This window comes from Cimex lectularius, unplaced genomic scaffold, assembly GCF_000648675.2.
Source record: "Cimex lectularius strain Harlan isolate CLEC.00 unplaced genomic scaffold, Clec_2.1 scaffold174, whole genome shotgun sequence".
In the NCBI taxonomy this organism is placed as follows: domain Eukaryota; kingdom Metazoa; phylum Arthropoda; class Insecta; order Hemiptera; family Cimicidae; genus Cimex; species Cimex lectularius.
Genome location: NW_019392881.1, coordinates 1,044,513 through 1,065,975, shown reverse-complemented (window position 1 = coordinate 1,065,975; position 21,463 = coordinate 1,044,513). Strand labels below are relative to the sequence as shown.

General features: G+C 33.6%; 2 protein-coding genes across 4 annotated transcripts; one reads left to right on the top strand and one right to left on the bottom strand.

Annotated features, from left to right (window-relative positions):
• Nucleotides 1-131: 131 nt before the first annotated feature.
• LOC106665042 (FUN14 domain-containing protein 1A-like) lies at nt 132-21,396 on the bottom strand. Of its 3 annotated transcripts, none has more exons than XM_014391196.2 (4): nt 21,298-21,396; nt 20,480-20,657; nt 12,151-12,346; nt 132-598 (listed from the first exon to the last, which is right to left on the bottom strand). In XM_014391196.2, exons 1-4 carry the CDS (start codon nt 21,326-21,328, stop codon nt 404-406), a joined length of 600 nt encoding a protein of 199 aa, XP_014246682.1. In that variant the 5' UTR covers nt 21,329-21,396; the 3' UTR covers nt 132-403. The 3 variants fall into 3 exon arrangements, with proteins under 3 accessions (XP_014246682.1, XP_014246683.1, XP_014246684.1); XM_014391197.2 differs by lacking the exon at nt 21,298-21,396 and adding an exon at nt 20,727-20,879; XM_014391198.2 differs by lacking the exon at nt 132-598 and adding an exon at nt 665-944 and having other exon boundaries at nt 21,298-21,393.
• On the top strand, nt 7,727-8,669 carry LOC106665041 (UMP-CMP kinase). Its single transcript, XM_014391195.2, has one exon. The coding sequence runs from the start codon at nt 7,849-7,851 to the stop codon at nt 8,485-8,487; it is 639 nt and encodes a 212-aa protein (XP_014246681.1). The 5' UTR covers nt 7,727-7,848; the 3' UTR covers nt 8,488-8,669.
• Nucleotides 21,397-21,463: the final 67 nt, after the last annotated feature.

Genomic DNA, 21,463 nt, shown 5'->3' with positions numbered 1-21,463 from the left:
CCTTTTTTCAGAAACTTGGCACGAAAGTGAGCTACATACCTTGTTATGAGTATTCATACAGCTAGAATTTGTATTATCCTTTGATGATTTTTTTAATAACCTATAGGTTTTAGGTGAATAAGAAAGGTAAATAAATTTAAAAAAAGTAATTTATTAATTAGTTTTATTTGTAAGTGGAACAAAGTATGCATTGTTTTTAAAGATTGCATTTAAGTATCTTATTAATTTGATTGCATTGATGCTCTTTTAAATTTAAACTAAGCAACTTTCAGCCAAGACACTACGATAAAACTTAGAATAAAATTATTCAAACTAAAAATTAAATAGTCTTACATTTTTCAAGAAAAAAATTAAAGCTTAAAAATACTAGGAAATTACAAATAGAAATGAATATTGTGAGATTTTAAAGAATTCGGCCTGAGGCGACACCGAGTGCCAACCCAGCAACGAAGCACGCCAAGAAAACATGAATCTCCTGAAAAGCAAAATAAGCCTCATCTCCAAGGACATTCCTGTGGTACCAGGTCTTGGCTTTCCTTTCCTTCTTCTTAAGAGCACTTTCCACCTTGTCAAGTTTACGATCAACAAAGCGTTCCACCTAAATAAGAATACAGCTACTGAAATGTCTACAATAAATCTATAATTTATTAATAAGTAAACACGCTTTAGATCTACTACGTATAATTTCAGAATCAAATGTACATCTATAAAAAAACTTTTGTTTTAAAAAGAAAAAAAAATTGAGGTGGAATGCGTTTTATCCTAAATCTGTCACATATTTTCTTCCAATTGTTCGGTCTAAAGACATACAACTATAAATATCAATTTTTTATATTATTATTGCTTAGAGTTAATTTGCCCACTTAAGTGGATGCAATTCCGATAAGGAAACCACCAGCATATCCGGCTGCCATATAAGTATTGTCTTGGGCGAATCTTTTCACCTGAAAATAACAAGCGAGTGAAAGACTGGTGTTAGTAATAATTAGCATTCCATCCTATTAAATAAAGAGAAGAGTTATTAAAATGCAGATATACAAAGTCCAAAACCAAAGCTTTAATTTCCCTCACTAATTGAACTAGTAAACAACGAATTGACGATTATTTACAGAATATTTACACACATTTGACACAAACATTTAATTTTAAAAGAGAAGTACTATTTATTAATATTATATTGGATGGTACTGCACAAGAGTTAGCCGGTAAAGAAAAACTGTCTATATTTTGAACATTTATATAATTTCCCAAATAGTCCATTTTATTACTTATTATTCTTCTGAATATGGAAACGTTTCAGGGTGTTTTTCATTTAAATTTATATCTGGGATTGCACACCATCAATCTTTTTTTTTTACATGTTTTAGATAGTGGGTCTGTAAAACTGTGTTCGTACTATTTGATAATTGTTTCATGGGCTGCCGAACCCCCATCGGCCACAGCAGGATTGCCAGGGATAGGCCTGCCAAAAGATAAATATAACAGTCACTTAGTTGACACACCGTGACGATCTGCTGTCCAGAATGATCAGATTTTTTAAAAGAAACGTGCACGTTAATTTTTCACCTATAAGCAGTCCTAAATAAATGGTGGACATTCGCTGATGCAGGTGGTCGGATGTATATGATCAATTTCACAGTTAATTTATTGCGTTATTGTACGTTATATGGTATAATTTAATTAGTATATATGATGAGTGTCAATTAAACTTGTTTAAGCATATTAGCTAAGCGAAAAGTGCTAAGCCTTAAGAAGTTTTCAATAATATTCATGTAAATTAAAAAGAGAAGTGAACCCAAAACGCTATCCTGTGAGGCTCTTGAGAGAAAAAGTGGCTCTGATGAAATATATCGCATGTTTCTTTTTGAAAAATAACAAAACTTGAAATGGTTACTGGCAATTCTAAAAATGTCAAGGTACTGAATGTTAAATTTCCTTTTTTTCCCTGTACCATCAACAGTTCTTTCACGCTCATCTAAGATTGATATGCCGATTTCCTTCCATCCACATAAGTATCAAGAAATCATGGTTTAAGGTAGAGAGGTAAAAAGTAACATTTAATTTCTAATAAACAGGAGGCCTAAAATTTGTCGAAATCTAGCCAAGATTTGACTCTTGACATGAAAAAATACAAAAATTGTACGCCCTAACATCTCGGCCACTAGACACTGTTATATACAAACAATTAATTAAGGTTTTCAGTTGAAATAAAAAAGTCAATGGCACGAGCGGGATTCGAACCCATGAACTTCGGCTTGATACGCATTTGAAAAATGGCAAAAAGGAGGGAAAATTCAAAAGGTGTGGTTGACATGGAAGTTAGTGTCCGAGTGGATTGAGGTCACGATAACTCAAGTGGTAGAGCAGTGGCGTATCAAGCCGAAGATCGTGGGTTCAAATCCCGCTCGTGGCATTGACTTTTTATTTCAACTGAAAACCTTAATTAATTGTAAGATATTAATTGGTCAAGCGGACCATGAACTAGTGAATTTAATAAGTTTAAAATGAAGTATACCTTCACTAAAGCTCTCTGGCCATTTCATTTGTCGTCGAGAATCAAATAGATTACACGACATTTGAAAAATGGCAAAAAGGAGGGAAAATTCAAAAGGTGCAATTGAGATGGGAAGTTAGTGTCCGAGTGGATGAGGTCACGATAGCTCAAGTGGTAGAGCAGCGGCGTATCAAGCCGAAGATCGTGGGTTCGATCCCACCTCAAAGGTTTGCCACTTCCCGATGTGCTGACTAGTGTCAATACCTAAGGGGAGTCCATTTACACCGTAAGTGGCCGGGTTGCTAGTTTCCCCCTTAAGCCAGATGCCCAGAAGATCGTCACTTCCCTACCAATCCCCTCCAATAGGGGCTATTGACAGCCAGGTCATTTCAGCTCCAAACACTGCAGCTATAATCTAGCTTGATAGTAATTAAATTAGATAAGTTAGTCGCACAAATAAATACATTCATACATTGCACCCATTCTGATTAGTCGGTGGAGTACTGGATATTCCTCCATTAACCTACATACAGTATTAATAATTTAATCTAAATTAGGATACTTTTATAAATATGTCGCCAGTGATATACACTGTGAAGGGGCGATGGTGATGCTAATATTACCCCTCACTACACACTAATAAATACATGCATTCAAACACATAGAATATAACTATATACAGTAAAAAAACCATGTCACCATGTCCTCTTAAAAATGGAACAGGTTACCCAGAAACCGACTGCTGTTTTCGAGAACAATTCTTAAATCTGCTGGTAAATCTGTGCGTCAATAAAATATTATAAATTAATAAGGCTATAGTCATTGTACTCAGTACTAAATAAATTCAAACAAGGGGTGAAAAAGTCAGTTTTGGTCGGGATTATGAGAAATAAGAAGTCACACAAAATTTGTGCTGTTTATAAGACAAAATATAAATAAGAGAAAATTTGTGATTGTGTTTACAGAAAAAAATCAAATTAATTTTAAATATCATAATTTGAAGAAAGAATAAAGTCTCAATTAATTATACACAATTTTTTTGAAATGAAAAATTTGTGTCACAGGCGGGATTCGAACCCACGACTTTCGGCTAAATACACCACTGCTCTACCACTTGAGCTACCATGACTTCGATCGCCCATGCCACAAACTTCCCATTTTGACTCTCTAATTTAATCCAATTGTAAAAGCCGAAAGTCGTGGGTTCAAATCCCGCCTGTGATACAAATTTTTCAATTCAAAAGAATTGTGTATAATTAATTGAGTATTTATATAAATAAGTAGAAGCTGATAAAATAATTAAAAATTTAGAAAGAATAAAGTATCTGTGCTAAGATAGCTCTAATCAACTATTCATTATTACAAAACAAAAATAAAAGAAATGGCAAAAGCAGTATTTACATGCAACTGTACAGTGTTTATTGTATTAAAAAATAAACAAAAATAATATAAAACAAAGAAAGAAAGACAAAAGTGATGCTATTTATTTGGAATTGAAAGAATTTAAATATTTATTTCCTCATAAAAAAAGAATAGAAACATCAACCTTGAGCTAGCTTATACTATAAGTTACATAATATTCTACTGTTCAATGTTAAATGACTGAAAATATATCATAAAATGGGGAAAACAACTGTACTTCCAAAAAAAAAAAAAATTTTTTTTCTCAGAAATGTTGAAATTGAAAAAACCACTAAATTTTTACACAAAATATGCAATTGGAATCTAATTGAGTAACAAGTATCACATGTCTGACTTGTCTGAGTCGTTTAAATTATTTAATCTGAAGTTGAACTCGTGAGAGATAAGATGTTTCACTCAATTTCCTATTTTTGTAGAACATGAAATTAAGAAAACAATTCAAATATAATTACTAACATGTATTGTATAAAGTTAAACTAGTTAATGGTTAAATTATTCTAGCTAAATGGCTTGATAATAATAGATGTTCATAGGTTTTAATCTTGACCATGATTAATTGCAAAAGTCTCGATTAAGAGTATAAACTAGCAAGCTCGACAAAAATTTATTTCCAATTGACAGCTTTCATCTTGATATTTTGTAATGTAAAACCCAAAAGCAGATCCAATTGTTTAACATTTAGTGGTAGCTTTGCTGTTTACAATGCAAGCTTCACCTAATTTGGTCATCGAACAAGCTAAAATTCACAGTACATTTTTATAAGTGTAATGAAAAGACAAAGGAATTATATCCTTCTTGTGCAACGCGTAAATAATAAAAGTAAAGATCCTATTGTGCAGTGTTTTGATAATTAATTTTAAATGAAAGTCGCTTAAATTTATAATGACAGAAGATTTTAGAAGGGATCTTTGTAATATAATTTATATAATACCTCAGTCTTATTTGTCCCGGTGCAGAAGTTAGGCTACAGGGGCTATCAACAACTAGATCATTTTATCCCAATACATGCTATGTTTAAAATCAAAACCCACTAACATTCTCACTCACTTTTGCAGTTTTTCTATTTATATATTTATAGGGTGGTGGAGTACTCAATATTCCTCCTTTATCCTTTACGTATATTATACAACTAATCTAATTGAGGTCGTTTGGGTAATCAATATTCCACCATTGACCCTCTCACACAGTGTTCACACTAATAATTACATTCACCCTCAACTTACACTATAGACACAAAACTAACAATATTATATACAATAAAAGAACCCTGTTTCCTCCAAGAATCAGAACAGGTGACCCGGATACTTGCTGCCGAGCTCAAGTACAATTCTCATATCAGGTGGTATTCCTATGGGCTCGCTCCATATAGAAAGCGGCACATGCTTTGGCCTTAGCCCAAAGGTAAGAGTCCATGTGTCAACCACACATGGTCTATTCTTAATTCAGGTGAGGATGACAATTCTTCAACGAGCGAGATCATCTGAGAGCCACTTATTGGCAGTGCTCTTGATACATGAAACCTCTGCCAGCCAGACCCATTGATACTGACACTTTCTTTTAATCAAGTTTTTATTATATTTTTAGCAGCAGGAGGCTGGATCACGGCGGTTATGTCTGGAGGTTGGGAAGGCCTTAGCAACCTCTTCTGCCTTTTTGTTACTCTCCAGCCCAATGTGTCTAGTTATTATGTACTCAATACTCCACCATCCCCACCATACCCTACATATCACACTAATAAATACATTCACTCTCAATATATACAAAAAACACAAGCTATCAAATACTATATACAACAAAACCATCTCATTCCTTCAAAAATCAGAACAGTGGATTCAAATACTCGCTGCCTGACCCAACACAATTCTCAAATTGGGGCTCTCCACTTGTTCTCTGTATGAAGCCAAGAAATGACACCCTTCAATTAAATCAAGACACATGCTGGACAAATGAGGGCCAGTCTGACCCAAAATCAAATGTTCGTGTAGCCAACCTCACACATTTTACTCTTAATCAGGGACCCCTCTTATTCGATTCAGATCCTTTGAGTGTTTCTTATTAAATGGCCTTTGATATATTTTATTGTATTTTTAGCATCTGAAGGCTGGACGCAGTGGTCAGGTCTGGTCAGGAAGTCCTAGCCTTAATTGCCTCAGCGAAGAAGACCGGACATTTGTTCTAGAAATGTTAAACACCCTGGCCATATATGCTTGACTTCTTCCTTTTTCCAACAACGATTCCAGCCAAATTTGTATCAGTTAAAATCACCACTCAAACAAATTTGAAACTTAAAAAGACAACATTTAAAAATCACCGGGATGTTAGTAAGTAGCTTTGCAGAAAAACCAACAAAAACAAGATTGTCAATTAAAAGATTTATTTACAAAATTCAATTGTAAACTCAAGTGGGAAGTTTTATCAGTGTTTTATTTACCTCTAATTCTTTAAAACGGAAAACATATTATTGTAAGATAATTAATGGAGGTTGTCTACGATATAATTAAAAATATTAAAGATGGCCACTTTTTGCCGCTCAGAGTGTTTATAATGAAAAATTAAAAAATATCAAGAAAAGAAATAACTACTTGAAAAAAGTAATTTAGTCAATTAGACCTCTCAACATAATGGATTTAGTAAGTAAAAGAAGAATCATTGCACTAACAGCTTCCTGTGGCCGCTTCACAAGTAGTAGAGAATCGAACCCTGATTACACGACATTTGAAAAATGACAAAAAAAAAGAGGAAAATTCGAAAGGTTGTAGGTTGTGAGAGGGAGTTGATGTTCGAGTGGATCGAAGACATGACAGCTCAAGTTGTAAAGCAGCAGCATATTGAGCCAAAGGTTGTGGGTTCGAATCCCGCTCTTATCACTAACTTTTTCATCTAAACCTTACATAAAAATGTATTAGGTTTCGTGGTTCACTTGACCAAATCAATTCTTTTCAATTAATTAAGGTTTTTGGTTGAGATAAAAAAGTCAGTGTCACAAGCGGGATCGAACCCACGACCTTCGACTAAATATGCCGCTGCTCTACCACTTGGGCTATCGTGACTTCGATCCACTCGGACACTAACTTCCCATCTCAACCCCACCTTTTGAATTTTCGTTCGAATTCCGCTTGTGACACTGACTTTTTTATCTCAACCAAAAACCTTAATTAATTGAAAAGAATTTATTTGGTCAAGCAGACCACGAAATGTAATACATTTTTATGTAAGGTTGAGATGTAAAAGTCAGTGTCATGAGTGGGATTTTCATCTCAACTAAGACCTTACATAAAAATAATAATTAATTGAAATAAGAAATACGGTCTAATTGACTAATTAATTCATAATAGAAAAAATATTATCGTTTAGTGCCTAAAAAAGGCTTTAGTTATAAAATAGAATGAAAGAAGAAATGCCTCAAAATCAGGTGTATGAATTATTTCAATTAATTATTTTTTTAATGTAAAATCTTGGTTGAGATGAAAAAGTCTGTGTCAAGAGTGGGATTTTCATCTCAACTAAGACCTTACATAAAAAGAATAATTAACTGAAATAAGTAATTTGGTCTAATTGACTAATTAATTCATAATAGAAAAAAATATTATCGTTTAGTGCCTAAAAAAGGCTTTAGTTATAAAATAGAATTAAAGAAGAAATGCCGCAAAATCAAGTTTGAATAATTAATTGAAATAAGTAATTTGGCCAATTAGATAGGAGAAAATATTTTGTTGAAGGGTGTTTGCAGGTATTTCACCGAAGGCCGACGATTTCGTCACGAGCGCGTCTGCAGGGCAGTCCGGCGATCACAGAGAGCAGCAGGCGCCCGTCCTTCGTGATTCGTCAGACATGTATTCGTCAGGGAGCCAGGCGAGCACCAGTCCCGATTCCCAGTTGACGACGCTGCCCGGATCGATACACGGCTTCGCCGGCGGTCAAGGCCGTCATTTATGATCATCCGAAGGCTCGTACGAGGAGTCAGTCGCGTCTCGGCGATCATGGAGGGAGTATCGAATCCGAAAGTCGTCTTCGTCCTGGGCGGGCCCGGGGCCGGCAAAGGTACCCAATGCAGTAAAATAGTCGACAAATACAACTTCGTACACCTCTCGGCCGGCGATCTGCTCAGGGCCGAGCGGAACACCCCAGGCACCGTCTACGGCGACCTAATCGAGAGCCACATACGGAACGGGACGATCGTCCCAGTAGAAATCACGTGCAAGTTGATAGAAAGGGCGATGCGCGAGTCGGGACGGACCAACTTCCTCATCGACGGCTTCCCGAGGAACAAGGACAACCTCGAAGGGTGGCAGCGCGAGATGGAGGACAAGGCCGAACTGCTCTTCGTCCTCTTTTTCAAGTGTTCTGAAGATGTGTGCATCGAAAGGTGTTTGAAACGGGGGGCCGAGGGGAGCGGCAGGTCCGACGACAACCACGAGTGCCTCAGGAAACGGATACAGACTTTCCTCAACGACACCATGCCCATCGTCAACTACTACCAACAACACGACCTCGTCAAGTCTGTCGACGCCGACAAAAACGAAGATGACGTCTTCGCAGACATCAAAACCATTTTCGACGGTTTTATGTAAATTCGTCTATATACATATGTACAACTAAAATACGTGCAAATAATCCACAAACAATTTTTCTATTTTATTTATTATAGATATTAAATTTCTATGAAGTTAACGGCTTAATATTTGTATCATAAGTGCACGCTTTTAGAAATATCGTACACTATTGCAGATTAATAAATAAACATGAAATTTAATATAATGTAGTATAAAATAAATAGTTTTCAAATAAACGTTATTACTGTTTAATATTAATTTCATTTATTTATTTTTACGAGGGTTTGAAAAGCAGAGGTTATATCAATCCTCGGGGTGCTGGTGATTTTGAAAAAAAAAGCACATTAGTATGTCAGGTATGAATGCAGGGCCGCTGGATTCAAACCAGGACCTTTACTTTAAAATGATAACATCCAGTGTGGTGTAGTTTTCATTAGCTCCTTAAAATAAATAAAATGGCTAAAAACTGTTCCGAGTGATCATAGTTAACAGAGATCTGGAAAGATAGCCCCCAATAAGGTACATGGATGAATCAAAGATGGGGCTGGGACTAGGTGTAGGGATAAAGGCTGGATTATACCCTAGCAAATGGGGACCGCGGCGGCTGAGTGGTTAGAGTCATTGCCACGCTATCGGTCCTGAATTTGAATCCTGGCACAGCACATGGATTTTTAAATTAAAACAGTATAAAAGTGATTGGACCCCTCATCGAAGACACCCAATTGGTAATTGGACATTAGGCCCTTTTTTTCATACCCGAACCTCCCAAACTAATCAAAACAATCTTCCACAAATGTGCATTATGAAAAGTATGAAGGTTCATACTCATCTACATACTTTAAGACAGTCTGGCTATAAAAGCACTAAATGCATTTAAACTAGACTGGGAATGTCTAAAATGGCTTTAGGAAAACAACAAGATTGTTTAAAGTTAGTTCCTCAATATGAAAATTTTTTAAATTCACTAATTTCGTGGTCCGCTTGACCAATTAATATATTACAATTAATTAGGGTTTTTAGTTGAGATAAAAAGTCAATGGCACGAGCCGGATTCGAACCCACGACCTTCGGCTAAATACGCTGCTGCTCTACCACTTGAGCTATCGTGACCTCGATCCACTCGGACACTAACTTCCCATCTCAACCCCCATCTTCAAATCCCACTTGTGCCATTGACTTTTTTATCTCAACTAAAAACCTTAATTAAATGTAATATGAAAATTATTGAAGGAAATGAACAGGCTGGCCAACAGGCAAAAAAAGGGGCAGCGAGGGTGTGTGTTAAAGTTGGAACAGGAAATATGGCTGGAGAAGGAAAAACTCGAGCTGTGGGCAAAAACACCAGGTATGTAGCAAGCTATGAGATTTATGAATCTCTCAAAATGAATGACAAGTAACTCTCTCAGCAGGAAGAATTTTAGGAAAATTACAGGCCTCTATTCCGGCCACTGCCTTTTTAACTGTCATCTGAAGAAAAAGGGCAAAGTTGAGACAGAAACTCCTCTGTCAGGAGGAATCAGAAAAGTTGTCTCATCCTATGTAAATGTGAAGCAATAATCCATTTTCACCAGGGTCACTTTTGGTAAGGCCGTTCTCATACCAAAATTGAGTACCACAGTGTCCGCTGGAAAAATACATTTTCCCAAGGTATGGCGGTAATTATAGCGGTTCCACAATAGAACTATGTAGGTAGCAACTGAGAAAAGGTTTGGAATCCTTTTTTGACCACCATCAAAAAATGTACCACCCTGTATTTAAAAAAAATATTTTTTTAAAAATGCCGTTCAAATTTTTTATCTAGGTTGTGTAGTGTTTAAAAAGCCAGGGGTGACAATAGTAAATTGCCAACATATAAGAGTGAATTTAATTTGTAAAAAGGTAAATTGGATTTACAAATGTATGAATTTAAATCTAAAAAGGGTCAATTTAACTTAAAAAACCTGTAGAACAATATTGTAATTGAATGAATATGCTTATCTAATTACAATTAGACTCGCTTTCTTTTCAAATTTTTCCTTTAATGATCAATCATAATTATTCATATTTGTTTTTACAATTGGAAGCCATTATTTCAACAAAACTTATTATTAACTTTATTCGATTATTCAAATGTAAAAAAAAAGTAATGCGATTAGTAAGAAAATTGTGAAAACGATCAGGAAATTTTATTCCGTAATAACACTTGTGTCTACAAAATTCCTTTTTTTCTAATACAAAAGATGTGTTTCTAGTCAGTTTCACATATTTTCTCTCAACATGTAATAACTATTAATATTACTAGAATTGATTCAAATTTTAATTGAGCATGAACTGCTCGGCAGTATGTAAGGATAAAATCATCAAATATCTAATACTGATGGTGATGAGCAATTAAGCTGGACAATACAGAACAGTATTGGTTCAACACATCACTTTACTTGGTCTATTTATTCTTTGCGGTTTGAGTGAATAGTAAACCAGTGGCCTACAGACCCAGTAAAGTGATTAGTTCATCCACTTACAAACACAACACACAAACTTCAATTTCATTTAAACATTAAGGAGTAAAACTTTAGTTTCGTCTGTACATTTATGGTTTTCACTTAATAGAAGTGCTCGCCAAACAAGATTAAAAAACGTGTGGTATTTAGTGTCTGTTAATTACCGATAAATAATCGTTTTAAAAAAGTGTCCCAAATTGTAATTGCAGTATTGAAGTAGAGGGGGGCTTGCAAGATATTGAAAAGGCTAGTTCTGCGATTTGAGAATACGTGGCATATGTGCACAGATGGACACAGCAGATGATCAAGTTTTCTAAATGAAACTGGCTAAATAGCTACTCTCATTTAGAAGACATATAACAAAAAAAATCTAAGGGAAGAATAATCTTTGAATCATGACATCATAACTAACGAGTTAATGAGTCACTTTTACACAGGTCTAATTTTAATGTGGAGATAACTGGTTTTGAAGACCTATTATCATTGGTTTTATGAATTAATTTAGATTGTACACAATTTGTATTTATCATTGTTTAATCCTTTGCATGGGTATTTCAAGAAGTATTAAGCTTGATACATAATACACTTGACTATTTTGTTTAGAATAAAAAGACTTCTGATTTAGATCCTGTGATCATCTAAAAATTTCATGTCTAATATGTTTAGCTCTTATTTGTTTTGTATTAAAGGCCACGTAGAAAGCTGAACATTAAAGTTAAAAATTAATTTGTCAATTTCAAGTCTTAAAAAAAGCAATACTTAACTTACACTTAGTTGACTCGTCTAAATAAAGCAACCTAAATTTTACAACCTATATCACAAAACTGTGATAAATATTTTATCATTACTGATAGTGTTTGAGTTACTTCGGCTATGACTAACCCAAGAAAAACAACAGAATTCTAACAATTTATATCGACATCAATTCTTTTAATTTACGTACCTTTTTATATCAAATTATGCAGATTAGCACTTTAATTTGGTAATTTATGAAACCAATGCATGAGTTTTCTTATAAATATGGCGATTTTTTAATCGTTTTTATTTATGTTAAAGGAACATACTTTTTATGAATAGCTTAATTTTTCTTATTTATAGGCCTTTTTTGAGGGTGGTTAATTTTTTTCCAAAAAAAGGCCTATAAATAAGAAATATGAAACCATCCTTAAAAAGAAAAAAAGACATCAAAAACTAAACATACCTTATCCATAAGTTTGGGCCCTTTCTTCGTGGCAGAGGTTTCGACGGCATCACCGACCTCATCGACCTTCTTGTACAACCTGTCCCAGTTGACTTTAACGTAGCCGTTGTGGTTTGCGACCTGGAGAAGTATTATACCACCACCGAGAGCAACGGCGGCGACCTTGCCTACCTTCATCATCAAATAACCGGTCATCCTAAGAAAAAAAAAAAAAAATTTTTTTTAACAAACATTTTAAGAAAATAGTCTTGATCAATTTCTCAAAATTTTGAAGATTTCTTTTATTATTTCTATTTGTAAATAAATTGGATGGATGAATTTAAGTATTTGTATATTCAGTTTTTTTCCAATATTGACAGTAGTTGAAGTTTGATTTGAAGGCCAACTCTTGTTAATTTTTTCCCCTAACAGAGTTGATGAGAATTGTTTGTATTGTTACAGTGTGTAACACTCCTAATCTCATTCAATGTAAATTTAACAAGTCGTCCTTTAGCAAATTTAAAAAAATAATCTCAAACCCAAAACACGTTTTTGGAATTAATTTATATGGCTAGTCATAAATTAGCTATTTGCTTTGTTCCATTGATTTCAAACAAATATGAAAATTAAAAATAAACTGCTATAATGATGTTATGTTTGACATTTCATTATTGGTGTCAAGGAGCATGAAGAGAGAGAGAATTGACCTTTGGAATTCAACGATTTATGTAATTATAAGGTTTTATTGTTTTACTTCAACGTGAACAGGGGGAGAGGCAAATTAAATTATTTCTTATAAAATCCATTTAAAAATATACATAACAGGTGGAAGAAATATGCTAAGTTGCCAGAAGTGGATAAAGTTTTGACATGGTAACTAAAATCATTGAACTTTTATTATGTCGTACGTTGATTTTTAAATAATTTAAGTAAGACAGGTAAGACAAATAGGATGTATTTCTATTAGCCTGTCATAATCGGCTAAAAGTTACATGCACCGCACAGGCTTCTCGTTAAATCTTTTTTGTCAGATCTTTCTTTTAATCCCAAAATAAATTTATTTTTGAGTTGAACGATATGGCTTTTTAAGTAATTCAAATCATTCAAATTTTACATACACATTTTCTCTACCAGTCACCTAAATACAAACTATAAAACTATAAACTATATAAAAGTACATTCATTCGTATCTTGTTTATTCAAAACTATATGTATTTTTATTGTTATATTTATTACTACATACTTATTTTAATGTAAACCAAATTAAATGAGATCAGAAATTCATGAGTTTTAATAAAAATTATGATGGTTTGAAAGAAAATTATCCAAAATGCTGGATTATCGTTTAGTGATAGATTTAAATTTAACTAACAATTTTTAACTTCGTTTTGCTTTTAATAACACATATTACCTCCAATGACCTCACGGAGGGGTTAAGTCTCCTAGGCATTGAGTAAATGAGCAACTGGAGTTTGTTTTGTGAAACAGAAACCATCCTTCAATAAGAATGGTTTGTTCAACGCTTGTTGGAGGCAGTGAATGATTTTAACTTGTCTCTTAATCATGTACCATAAATTTTCCATGGATTTCATGTCAGAATGTGCTGGAAAATTCATTGTACTAATTCCTACATCCTACAAGTGACAGCTTGAGCTATGTGCGGTTGAGCATTATCATGCACTAATACAAAGTTGTCCCAATAAATGGAGCGAACGAGATCACAGCTTCCAGAAGAACTTTTTTTTTCAAAATGAAAAATTTGTGTCACAGGCAGGATTCGAACTCATGACTTTCAGCTAAATACGCCTCTGCTCTACCACTTGAGCTTCCGTGACTTAGATCGCCCAGCCACAAACTTCCTCAATGAACCTTTGAGTTAGTGTAGTACCCCATACCATAACTGACTAACTTTGAAAAGACTGACTCGTGCATGGTGCTTGCATCTCCATGCACTGTCCTAGTCATCTGATTGCCACAAACAAACTCATGTGAAAATAACACCCCCCCCCATTTTTATTCAAGTGTCCCAGGGAGATACTGATTGGGAAATAGTTGCCTTCCTATCGGTGCCTCTCCAGTAGTAGAGTACCTGATAAGTAATGTCTAGAGACTAGGTATTCTCACAAAGTCTTCTGAGGACTATTTTAGATCTTACCATTTGGAGTTGACTATATATCAAGGAAGCCATTAAATGATGGTTCAGTAAGGTAAGAGTAATGAAAAAATCGCCTCTAGCCAGTGTATGACACACACTACTACATTTTCTTTGATCGATTCTTTCAGTGGCCCAACACTGCTGTAGACCATCATGGATGGTAGAGCGCGACATACCAGGTCTTGGGCTATGTAACAGATGCTAAGTCTGTCATTGACCAAAGCATCTGCCTGGGGAAAAATTCTAGACTGATTGATGATTGAATTGATTTTTTAAATTTTTATTCTAAAGAGTATACGATTAGTAACACTCTATAAAGGAAAACAAGTTATTAATGCTGTGTTTATGTTCTAAGTCAACTATTAAATTTTATATCTATTTATTATGTAAAATAAACAAATAAATACAACTGTCTGTTTTTGGTTGTAGTACATTTATAAATTATGCTTAGGAAGAAGCTTCCACTGAGAAGAACCTTGAAAATGACTGATTAAAAAACCCATATTCATTTCTTTATGCGTCAAAAATTTTGACAGGGAAGATAGAATCTCAAAGAAATATTGGGTTGTCCGGAAAATAATGCAGGATTTTAAGTTTTCATTAAAAAAAATCTATATAAAATATTCTGTTTACGTTTACAGGATTACTCATTTGTATGAATGTCAACACTTATTAATCCTCTTCCAAATGATATTGTTTGTTTACCTCTGTAGCATTCCGCTACTTGGAAATAATTCAGTCATCCTTATAATGTCAAAGCGAGAATTTCGTACGATTTTCTTTTACGAGTTTAAACTCGGCCGAAGCGGAGCCCAAACGGCTAGAAACATTAACCAAGTCTGGGGCGAGGGTTGTGTTAATGAGTGCACTGTGCAAAGGTGGTTTAAAAAATTTCGGGAGGGAGATTTCAGCCTTGAAGATGAAGAAGGTCGTGGAAGGCCTTCCTCTCTTAATGATGATGTTCTGCGATCAGTGGTGGAAGAAAACCCCAAAACAACTGTTCGAGAACTTGCAGAGCAACTCAAAGTCAGTAAAACGACCGTCGCTGACCACCTCAAGGCGATTGGAAAAGTGAAAAAACTCGAAAATTGGGTTCCACACTCATTAAACGATCGCCAAAAAAATCAGCGCTTTGATGTTTGTGCATCACTTCTTTGTCGAAACAAAAATGACCCATTTCTGGCCAGAATTGTTACATGTGACGAAAAGTGGATTCTCTACGATAACACTAGACGTTCTGGACAGTGGCTCGACAAAGGAGAAGCTCCAATACATTTTCCAAAGCCCCCAACTCATCAAAAAAAGGTAATGGTTACGGTATGGTGGGCTTCATTTGGTTTAATACACTACAGCTTCTTAAATCCTGGCGAAACCATCAATGCTGAATCATACTGTAACCAAATTAATACCATGCATCAGAAATTGGCAGTAATGAAGCCCTCTTTGGTCAATCGGAAAGGGCCCATTTTGTTGCATGACAACGCTCGACCACATGTGTCACGTGTAACGTCACAAAAATTATTGGAGCTTGGCTATGAAACTTTGCCTCACCCACCCTACTCTCCGGACCTCTCGCCTACTGACTACCATTTTTTTAGACACCTGGACCACTACTTACAACACATAATATTCAAAAATCAAACGGAACTGGAAAATGCATTTATTGACTTTATCAATTCTAAAAATTCTGAATTCTACTCAGACGGAATTAATAAGTTACCAACACGTTGGGAGAAATGTATTGAGAGTATGGGAAATTATTTTGATTAAAGAACATTGCTTTAAAGTAACTAGTTTCTTTTTTTTTGTTTAATACCAAAATCCTGCATTATTTTCCGGACAACCCAATATAAGATCAGCTTTGATTGTGGCACAAGTCAGGTTGTTTTTCACTTGTTTACAAAAATTGGATTATACTCAATTCAATACAGCTTTAATTAGATTTCTACTTTTAGCCCACATAGACAAACATTCATTCTTTAATAACATGTATTCAGAGAGGACTTGGTTGAAGATGATTTTTTTTTTTAAATTTTTAAATGTGTGAACAAATTTTTTCAAGAATTTCAAGCTTTTTTAAGCCAGTATGTCACAATTGAGATATACGAAGGGTGGAGAAGCCATATTCAACCCACAACTAGCTTTAAAAATGTTTGGTTCTTACATTCACAACATATTATTACATAAATTACAATTACAAGACTACTCAAGAAAAATATTGAAAGATGAGAACCCTGTGAAAATGTGAATAAGAAGACCCTAACCATTTTTATCCTCCCTTAGCGTTGTAATGAGCTGAGATCCACACCCAGGCCTCCTATTGCCACTTCCAGTCTGTCGGAATTGGGGTAAAGACCAGACCATCTCAAAGAATCGTTAACTGCCTGTACGACATTGCTGGTGACCTCAATGGCTCATTCTCACAATAATATTGCGAACTTCTGATTCAAGATGATATATTTCCATTGTTAAAAAGAATACAAATAGATTAAATTGGAAAAAAGATGAGAAAAGGTGTTTGTTTAAAAAATGGGTAATCTTCATGTTTAGTATTCTTAAATAAATCCATTATTAAAAAGAAGGATCAACAAATTTTTAGTTTTTGGTTTGTATTTTCTATTTTGCTTTATCCAACTAACAATAACATATTGGTTAATTTAAGTAAAATTAATAGAACAAGAATAAATTATGAATATCTCAGCAGGAAGGATTTTAGGAAAATTATAGGCCTCTTTTCCGGCCACTGCCCTCTCAACTGTCATCTGAAGAAGATGGGCAAAGTTGAGACAGAAACTCCTCTGCAGGAGGAATCAGAGAAGTCGTCTCATCCTATGTAAATGTGAAGCAGTAATTCATTTTCAGTATGGCCACTTTTGATGCCAAAATTGAGTACCACAGTGTCCGACTGGAAAAAAACACTGTAATTATAGGGGTAGCTAGTAAGTAAGAAAAAAAAATTTCCACCCTGTATTTTTTTTAAATGTATATTTTAATAAAGGTGCTATTTAAATTTTTTATCTAGGTTATATAGTTTTTAAAAAAGCCAGGAGTGACAATCGTAAGCTAACAATACTACATGTATATATGAGTGAATTTAATTTGTAAAAAGGTAAATTTGTAATGGAAATGTATGAATTTAAATCTAAAAAAGGGTCAACTTGATTTTTAAAAAACCTGTAGAACAGTTTAATTGAAAAAAATGATGAATGGTAGAGTGAGTGTGGTGTTCAATCCTTTTTTATAGTTCCTACTCACAGTAAGTACTGTTGGTAGTAGTATACTTACTGTGAGAAGGAACTATCTTTTAAAAAGGGTTGTAATTGAATGTACATGCTTATTTAATAAGACTTGCTTTATCTTCAAATTTTTCCTGCAATGATCAATAACCATTGCTCAAATGTCTAATCTATTTTAAAAGTAGCCTTGATGGTATAAAGAGAATATAAAATTTCCTGACACAGAATTATGAACACCCTCAGGAATTACAATATGATTTAGACAAACGGTTAGCGGAATACAATAACCAACTTATCCATGAGTTTTGCATTGACATATAAAATTCTAAAAATAATGAAAATGATTATTCATTAGCAATTTATTAATTATTCCTATTTGTTTTTTAATTGGAAGCCATTATCAATAATCATGAATCAGGACAGTATGCATTTTATTTCTATAGAATTTATTATTAACTTTATTCGATGATTCAAATATAAAAAAAGAGTCTGTTGGAATTGGGGTAAAGTTCAGGAGACCTTTGTCCTTTGACCTTGATCTTTGATTGAATCTAAAAAAATTTCTAGCATTGTATAAATTCATTTTTTTAATCTAAAATTTCTAGCATTGTAAAAATTCATTTTTTTAATCTAAAATTTTCTAGCATTAAATTCATTTTTTTTAATCTAAAATTTTCTAGCATTGTATAAATTCTTTTTTTTTAATCTAAAACTTTCTAGCATTGTATAAATTCTTTTTTTTAATCTAAAATTTTCCAGCATTGTATAATAAATTCATTTTTTTTAATCCAGAATTTTCTAGCATTGAATAAATTGATTTTTTTTTAAATCCAGAATTTTTAGCATTGTATAAATTCTTTTTTTAATATATTTTTTTCTTTCCAAAAGGTAGATCGGGGATGAGGCCAGGAAAACAGAAACAACATTTACTTTCTTGTCGAGCTTTCGGCAGAATATATCGCCTTCATCAGGACTTCGAAACAAATCGTTATACTATATGAACAAGTACATGTGTCGATAACGGATAGCCGATAGAACCCACCTTCGATAAACGAATTATTTTTAATCTAAAATTTTCTAGCATTGTATAAATTCTTTTTTTTTTTAATCTAAAATTTTCCAGCATTGTATAAATTCATTATATAAAAATATATTTAAAAAAAGAATTTATACAATGCTAGAAATTCTAGATTTAAAAAAAATCAATTTATTCAATGCTATAAAATTCTGGATTAAAAAAAAATGAATTTATTATACAATGCTGGAAAATTTTAGATAAAAAAAAAAAGAATTTATACAATGCTAGAAAATTTTAGATTAAAAAAAAAGAATTTTCTAGCATTAAATTCATTTTTTTTAATCTAAAATTTTCTAGCATTGTATAAATTCTTTTTTTAATCTAAAATTTTACAGCATTATATAAATTCATTTTTTTTTAATCTAGAATTTTCTAGCATTGAATAAATTGATTTTTTTTTTATCTAGAATTTCTAGCATTGTATAAATTCTTTTTTTAAATCTAAAATTGTCCAGCATTGTATAAATTCATTCATTTTTTTTTTTAATCTAAAATTTCTAGCATTGTACAAATTCATAATTTTTTCCCCACATCCTACATGTATTTGTGAAATTCAAACAATGTTTTTAAATCCCAGGCCCGGAAGATGATGTCAGTAAAGAAAATGTTGGCACGATAAAGAAAATGTTTTTCTAAAATCTACATCACACCAGACCGCATCTCACGATCTCCGAATAATTATAAAAAAAAGTTATGTGATTAGTAAGAAAATTGTGAAAACGATCAAGAAATTTTATTCCATAATAACATTTGTGTCTACAAAATTCCTTTTTTTAATACAAAAATATGTTTCTAGTCAGTTTCATATATTTTCTCTCAACATATAATAAATGTTAATATTACTTGAATTGATTCAAATTTTAATTGAGCGTGAACTGCTCAACAGAATGTAATGATAAAATCATCAAATATCTAATACTGATGGTAATGAGCAATTAAGCTGGACATACAAAACAGTATAGGTTCAACACATCACTTTACTTTACTTTGTATTTTCTATTTTGCTTTATCCGACTAACAATAACATCAATTAAAATTAATAGAATAAGAATAAATTACGAATATCCCCATTCGTTTTTAAGCAGTTTGTATAAAACAGCTCCGTGACTGACTGAGAGACAAAGCACAGACCAAGCCGCTGGATCTAAAGCACTGATATTTCAACAGTACATTCCTATAATGACATGATTGGCTAGATGTAGATGTAGATGTAATAGGGTGTAATATACCACACCCTTTAAGAGCTATTGTATCTGCCGTTCTGTGTCTAAAGTACACCGGTAAGTCCTATTTCGTCAAGGAGCTTGATTAGTAGGCCCGGTTTCAATGGTTGAATCTCTTCTATGGTCACATTGTACGTCCTCCTGCATGCAAGTGTAGCACCGCAGTCTGTATAATTAGCCACTAAGAAAGGATTCTTTGAAATTCCATCCATAATGGGATCATATGGACAATTGTTTACCATGTAGAGATCAAAGTTAAATGAAGAAGAAAACAATTTGAAAAACGAGACATTATAGAAAGAAAGCCATACTAGCCCTCTGCATCGCATTAGAAAGGTACATTAAAACCGAGTCCCACGAGTGAGGAAAAAGCTAGTGTGACACATGATGATGCATAAGAACCAATAATTTATTTATTTGTATGTACTTTTAGTAATGTTTTGTATTCAGCATGTAGTAATTTATTGGAGCATGAAAATAAAGGAAAAACTGTCATTTGTTTCTCTTGGACGGTTTATGACTTAGGGCCATCGAGGCAAACTAGGCAAGATGACAGTTGTTTTTGGCGCATAGCTTTGCGAACCATCCGCAGAATGGATGAAACCGTTTCGGTTTATTGTTTTATGAATTTTTTTTTGTTATTCTAAAAAAACCTTACCATCCTGAAGCACAACCGATTATCAGTTGTTTAGTGGCCGAGGTCTTTCCGACGTCTTTGATCACCTTGTCTACGATGTTCTTCGCCTCCTTGGAGACATCGTCTATGGTGATCGGGTCGGTTTCGTTGCTGGAGCCACCCCTGTTCGTCACAGTCGGCATTCTGGTTGTTCTATTGTCTGAAAATTTTTCGGGGAAAAAAGCATACGATTAAGAAAGGGCGGAACAGTCGAGACGGAGCAACTTACTAGATTAACAGAAAAATCTACCCTTAAACTCTTTCTAATCAACTAGGTGAATATTTAAAATTTAAAAGTGAAAACTTTTAGGTGATGCACTGCTTATCAATCAGCTGCTGTTTCTAGATGTAGATCGCGACCCTGAGGTTTAGCTAAGGTTTACTCCAAATAGAAATAAAGTCATGTCTATTTTTAAACTTAAGATCCTTTCTTTTCATTCGTCACATTTGTTTCAATCCTAAATAAAACGCAGTTTAATAAAAACCCATAAACAAATATAATTTGAAAGAAATAATTTGTTATTAGAACTTCCCCCCTGCTTGTAAAGATTCAACATTCAATACCTTGCACAATTCTTGACAAGTTGCAAAGCCAAAAATTAAATCTTTCTTAGTAATGCAAACTTTACAAACAAATAGAAAAAAATAATTGCAGGAAATATTTCCTTACTAAAAACAAGTTATGAATCAACAGAAAAACCCAAAATTACGAGATTGACAAACATATATTCGTAATAAATTTGTTTTTATTCCTCCGTATGATACAAGCTTGGCAGTAAATTATAAAAATCATAAAGTACCTATAATGTTTGGCAAATTTGGCTCCCTCATTCAGCAAAATTTTTGCATTCAATATCCTTGGTTATTAGGCTTTTCTTTGTCTCTGGCAAAAGTAGGCTTTCTTATGTAATCAGGCAACAAATCACAGTCGAAATAACAATAATTGCTCATATTTATCTCTCAGCC

Bases quoted from the DNA above. Each gene is read 5' to 3' on its own strand.
- LOC106665041 (XM_014391195.2), top strand. From the start codon at position 7,849: ATGATCATCCGAAGGCTCGTACGAGGAGTCAGTCGCGTCTCGGCGATC.
- LOC106665042 (XM_014391196.2), bottom strand. From the start codon at position 21,328: ATGAGGGAGCCAAATTTGCCAAACATTATAG. The intron at 20,658-21,297 runs GTACTTTATGAT...AAAAATTTTCAG, and splicing joins AAATTTGCCAAACATTATAG to ACAATAGAACAACCAGAATG. The intron at 12,347-20,479 runs GTAAGGTTTTTT...TTTTTTTCTTAG, and splicing joins ATCGGTTGTGCTTCAGGATG to GATGACCGGTTATTTGATGA.